Source organism: Cornus florida, unplaced genomic scaffold (assembly GCF_030987335.1).
Source record: "Cornus florida cultivar Cherokee Brave unplaced genomic scaffold, ASM3098733v1 CherokeeBrave_3.0.0_Hap2_Chr01, whole genome shotgun sequence".
NCBI classification, from domain to species: domain Eukaryota; kingdom Viridiplantae; phylum Streptophyta; class Magnoliopsida; order Cornales; family Cornaceae; genus Cornus; species Cornus florida.
Window position 1 is genome coordinate 117,357,564 of NW_026775571.1, and position 6,158 is coordinate 117,363,721.

General features: G+C 31.8%; 1 protein-coding gene across 1 annotated transcript; it reads left to right on the forward strand.

Moving 5' to 3' along the window:
- Positions 1–523: 523 nt before the first annotated feature.
- LOC132281600 (probable 2' cyclic ADP-D-ribose synthase BdTIR) lies at positions 524–1,888 on the forward strand. Its single transcript, XM_059783295.1, has 2 exons — positions 524–1,011; positions 1,123–1,888. Exons 1-2 carry the CDS (start codon positions 524–526, stop codon positions 1,226–1,228), a joined length of 594 nt encoding a protein of 197 aa, XP_059639278.1. The 3' UTR covers positions 1,229–1,888.
- The last annotated feature ends 4,270 nt before the right edge of the window (positions 1,889–6,158 follow it).

Sequence of the window (6,158 nt, forward strand, 5' to 3'; positions counted from 1 at the left end):
ATCACAAAATTAGTATAGTTATTTAGAAAAAACACAGTAAAGGTTGTAAAATAATCTTTGAATTAAAAATTAGAGCAATCAAAATTTAGTTAATTAAAAGTGACAATAGGTTTATGATAAATAAATGTTATAAACGTATTTGAAGGATTAAACTGTCCCTCATAACGCCTAGATAGTCAAAATATTCAAACCCTTTTACTCTTTTGGATCATACGTACGTCTTGTCAATTCAAATACAAGTTATTTTCCTAGAGTCCAATCTGATTTCTTGAATTGTAGAATTCTCTCCTTGAAAATCAAACTGAATCGGTCATTAATCAAAACCTCTAATAAAACTACTATAAATTCCCAATCCCCCATCACATCACAAAACACACACATATTGATAATTTAGCATTGCATAGCATATCATATATATCTACGTTAACTATATATACACACACACACAAACATTAGAATTAAAGGCAAAACAGTAATTTTACAAGTGAAAAGCAAAAATAATATTGAGCTTCTTCATTAAGCCATGCAAAGTTCATCAGCAGTCAAGAACGTGTGCCGGCAAATTCTCCGTCACCGGAACCAAATCCGAACAACTAAACAATTACCACCATGTGATATCTTCATCAACCATCGTGGTATCGATACTAAGAAAAATGTTGCAGGGTTGCTCTATGATGAACTTTCCCGGCAAAATCTTCGTCCATTTTTGGACAGCAAGAACATGAAGCCGGGTGACAAGTTGTTCGAAAAAATAGACGCGGCCATTCGTGGCTGCAAGGTTGGGATCGCAGTGTTTTCGCCACGGTATTGTGATTCATACTTCTGTCTTCATGAGTTGTCCCTCATCATGAAGTCCAAGAAAAAGGTGATACCAATTTTTTGCAATGTAAAGCCGTCCGAGCTTCGGGTGAAGTGCCATGAATTGTGTTCAGATGATGATCTTCGAAAGTTTAACCGGTCTCTTGAGGAGGCCAAGTACACGGTTGGACTAACATTCGACTCGTCAAAAGGGTATGTTTGTATTTATTTTCTTCAAACATTTTAATTTCTTACTTCGATTATTATATATATTTAAAAATGTTTTATTAATATTAATTCCATATATGTTTGGTACATATGCAGTGATTTTTCGGATCTTATGAGGAGTGCTTCAGATGCGGTGATGAAGAACTTGATTGAGGTAGAAGGAGAGAGACTAGGCGGAGCCAAAAGCACCGTAATTTGTTGAAGATGTCTGCTGCAGGATATATCAATGAAAATGAACAAAAGCTAGCTGATACACCAACTCGTATGACTTAAATAAACAATTTACGCGTCCCATTAATTAATCGTTTATTCATTTGTTAATGTTTTTTTTGGGTAAATAACGTACCGACAAGGAAATTTATTAGTTTTTTTTTTTTTTTTTTTTTTTGGGTAAATAAAGAAATTAATTAGTTGTGTAGATTATTGTAGAGAAGAAAATAAAAAAGGCTATTTGCTAACAGATTTATAGTTCTTTATAACCCAATCAAAGAGTTTGGGCTTCAATAAGATTGTAAGATCTATGGAGTACTGTATTTGTAATCTACGTGTGCAGATTTTTCAGTAATCTCTCTTTCTCACACACACACATCCCTTCGTCTGACATTGAATGGAAGTGAAGAAGTACGTATATAGGAATTAATGTATACAAAGTAGTATTGATGCATAGTTCAAACATAAAGTTCCAAGCAAACGGGCCAAAATAAACAGCATCATGATTTTTTTCCCAGTTTTTTTTTTTTTTTAACTTATGATAGAAACTTTAGTATATGTCCATTATGATCCATAACGACAGATCTAGAATTGAGCCTTTCAAGTTTCAACTTGTCATTGTGGGCTATGGATTCTAATGCTTGATTAGATATTCTCGTGTTTTTAGAGACGAATAAAGCCAATGAATGAACGACCAAGTAATTGCAAGTATTTTTAGCTGTGATGCCAATAAATGGATCGATGGTAATTCTTTGAACATTGATGATGATCTAGACTCTTAAAGCCTCTACACTCTAGTTGGAGGAATTATTACACGGTATGGGAACATGTAGTCCCGGTCAACGACAGACTCATAATAGGTTCGTCCCTAATCCCAACTAATAATAAATTGCCACACAATAAAAAAATTGAATAAAGCAAATATATTTAGTTGCACGAGAGTTTGTTATTGGTCAAGACTACATGGTCGTATCTATCATTTGCAGGTTCTAAAGCTATGTATTGGTCTAATATCTTCATTCTTCAATCAAGATAATTTGCCAAATGGACAAAATTCTCAGAAAACCCCAATCTCTTGGTGTAAGGTTTGCAAGCCTGAAGATGAAAGACTCAGATTGTGGAACAAAGCAGCTATTATATATATATATATATATATGAGAACCTCTCCAAATGAAGGAGGGATCGGATTGTGGAACAAATTGACTAGTTTCCTTTTTTTGCTTCACGAGGGTTTCATCGATCAGAATACTACCAAAAAATTAGACACCGCCACATAAAAGTTCAGATGAATAAAATGTACTTAATTTTCTGTCTTGAAAATAATATTTATAAAAAAGACTTAGATTTGACTAACAAATACGCGGAGTTGGATCCATTAACTGTCCAAGCTAGCAAAAGCTCTTTTGAGAGACCACCACCTATCACAAATTAGAAGTTCATAACACTTAACGAGGCTTGACACACTCTCTATCTCTATATATATATTATATACACTTGCATATTCTTTATGGTGACACTTAATTCTTCATCTTCAAATAAAAGTATATATACTTTATTTGGCATCCTAGATTCATTGATAAAGTCTTGCCAGACCGCCATTAATTGATCAGAAGAAGACCACATGTTCGCGATAGTTTGAAGACATTTCCTCGAAAACTTTATTGGTAAAACATTTGACTGTTTGATTAAGTTTTCAACCGAACCAAAATATGGGCAAAGTGCATGTCAAAGATTTTATACATTTTGAAATCTACTATATAATAATAATAATTATAATAATAATAATGACTACCATGGCAAATTTTTAGTGCTCAGAACATATTTGCTTTTGGGTGACGAGAGTTTTGACTACATCTTTCCATGGGAGAGAAAATTAGAAAGGGATTAAATGCAATGTTGCTTCAGAAAACTTTGCCATGGAAAGATGTAGTCAAAACTCTCGTCACCCAAAAGCAAGGGATTAAATGTAATCTCTCTCTTCTTATGGACATATGATTCATTTAGTCAGAAAACTTTATTTGATCGATGGTGGAAAACTCATCTCTGAAAATTTCATTTCAGAATCCGAATACAACTTTGGAAAAATTAAAGAGAAACTGGTTTAAATTGTTTTTAGAGCATTTTGGAAGTATAAAACTTTTCAGAAAATTCTTATATATGAATGAAACATTGGAGAAGTTTATAAGACGACATTAAAAAAAAAAAAAAATCCTCCTACTTGTTTTTAAGCCGAAGATTGGGGATGGATGCAAGGAATATTGGGCCGCATTGATACAAGGAATATTGGGCCGTATTGGAGATGGATAGAAGGAATATTGGGCCGTATCTTCTCTGATAAAGATTACTAAGCGGGCCTGTTGAGTCCCATATTAACGAGATAAAGCAAAGCCCAAATCATGCCATTTTATTTGTGGTCTTTTCACTTGTTTTCATATCAATTTCAATGGTTAGAGAAAGTACTACGTATAATTTAATTTGTGGAGATTTTTCTTGTAATGTTAAGATAATTAGGTGAATTATCAAGAGAGTCAATAATACCGGAGCCAATAATTTGTGGACTCTATAAGAAAAATGACATGTTTCTAGATTTAGATCAAAGCACCCATTTGCGTAAGCTATATTTAATCCATATGCTTCACCATGTTTGGCGACTGCATTGTCTTTGATAACAACTCTTAACCTCTATTTATTAAGCAACCCTATCTTTTATTCATTTCTACCTTTATTCTTAGAAAGTGATATATACCCGTTATTTTTTTGACTTAGGGTAGAAATCATAGAACAAGCTATAGAAAGAAAGAAAAAAAAAATTGTTGTAATTTGCTGGACTTCGGAACCAAATTTAGAGACTTGACTCTCACACATACGGCCTAATATTTTTTTAAATGGACTAATAGTGATAATAATTTTTTTTTAGTGGGCTAAAATTAATTGTGGACCATGTAATAATTTATCTTTGTACGTGGTGACAAGTTTAGCCAATTAGTGTAACATATCTTAGCAAAACCACAAATTAAAGGAAAGTAGAAGAAAATTCTTAAACATTTTGATTATAGACTTAAATTAAATCAATAATGATATGTTTTCATTCATGTCGTCCTCTTTAGTGATTGGGATGAGAATGGGGTTATAATTTCTTGCTTCAAATTTTTATTGTAAAAAAGGTAGCAAATTAGAAATTTTCAAGTAAAAAATAATAATAATACTAGTTAATTAACAACAACCAATTTAGTAACATATATAGATTATTTATGTGTTAATTATCTTATATAAATATCAACAAACAAAGTAGTACCCTCATATTTAGGGGCATAACGGCGTTGGTAGGGATCCGAAAGGTAAGTCTTTGAGGTCTTATTTTCGAATCATACTCTTGACTTGAATGGTGTATATGTTATAGGGTCATTGAAGAAAAAAAAAAAAAAAAAAAAAAAAAAAAAAAAGAACTTACTTAACAAACAAAGCAACACCCCATCCCTTAATTAAATGCATAAATAATTAAGTTTTTAAATGGAAAAATAAATGTCCAAGGACATAGCGATGTTGGTAGAAATCTCACTTGCTTTCGAATTACACTATGAGATCGATATACTTTTTTAAGAAGAAAAAAAATATATATAAATAAAATAATAGACAAATAGGTAGATACTTAATTGGGAAATAAATGTGAAGAAAATATATTTTTCTTTATCATCGTAGCCAACCACATCATTGACCCCAAGGGCCTTTAATTCCACAAATTGCTTGCGTGTTGATGTGCCTAACCCTTTCAAATTAGGACAAAATAATTTCTAATTTTCTAGGTCCCATCCATGTTTTATCAATTGCCACGTGGAATAGTGCCAAGCATGGCGGCTTATGTTGGACACCACATCATCAGCATTTAGAATTTGAGATTTGAGAATCTTGTATGCAGTTTTAAGATAAGCCTAACGGCATCATTGTGTTTGAATTGGTTTGTTGTGGTGGCTCATATATACCGTACGGTATAGTTAGATACTATTTCAGAAATTTTATCAGAATCTGTCAACTTGCTCATAAGGTATATTGGAAAATTACATATTTTTAAAGCTTATATATATATATATATATATATATATATAAAAGAAAAAAATCTTATTAAATGAGGATGAGGAAGAGAGTACAGAGATTACTAAAGCTGTTTTTTTTAAAAAAAAAAAAAAAAAAAACCTTTTATTAATTTTTCTTTGTTGGATTTTAGGTCTTCTTTTCTTGTGACCTAAATTGATGATGATTATGGCGCGTATGTAGCTAGCCGCCGTGACGTGTGAAGTGTATAAGCACATTGCCAATTGGTAGCTAGCTAGAGGACAAAAGAAAAAAAAAATATTTATATTTTCAGAGAAGATCAGAATTGACAATATCATTGTGCCCAGAAGCCTAACTAAAACGACATTTAAATTTCAAAATTACATTCGGTACCAACATCAAGCATGCATGCATGGCAAAGTTCGGAAGCAGTTCCACATTCATCCAATTGAAAGAGGATAACTGGACAACAAGAACATCGAACACGTCTTTTTATCATTCTGATTTACTCGCGTAATAAATTTGAATTGATTTTAATTGTTTCTAAGCATTTTCGCCTTTCATCATCAACTAACGATTTTTGTTTTTAATTTGTTCTTCAGAAAAAAAGCCATGAATCTTAGACCCTACATGTAAATTCAATCCCTTCTGGTTTTGATTAGTTCAAAGTAATGGCTGAAAGCACACTAATCTACTAAAGTATTTGAAACCCCACTATTAAAGTTTTAGGGAGATCGGTAAATATTCTGTTTTTTTTTTTTTTTTCTTTTGACATGCACTTTTATTATTATTATTTTTTAAATATAATAACATAAATATCCATAATATTTCATTCTTATGAATTAAATCAAGAACAATAATATAATTTAACA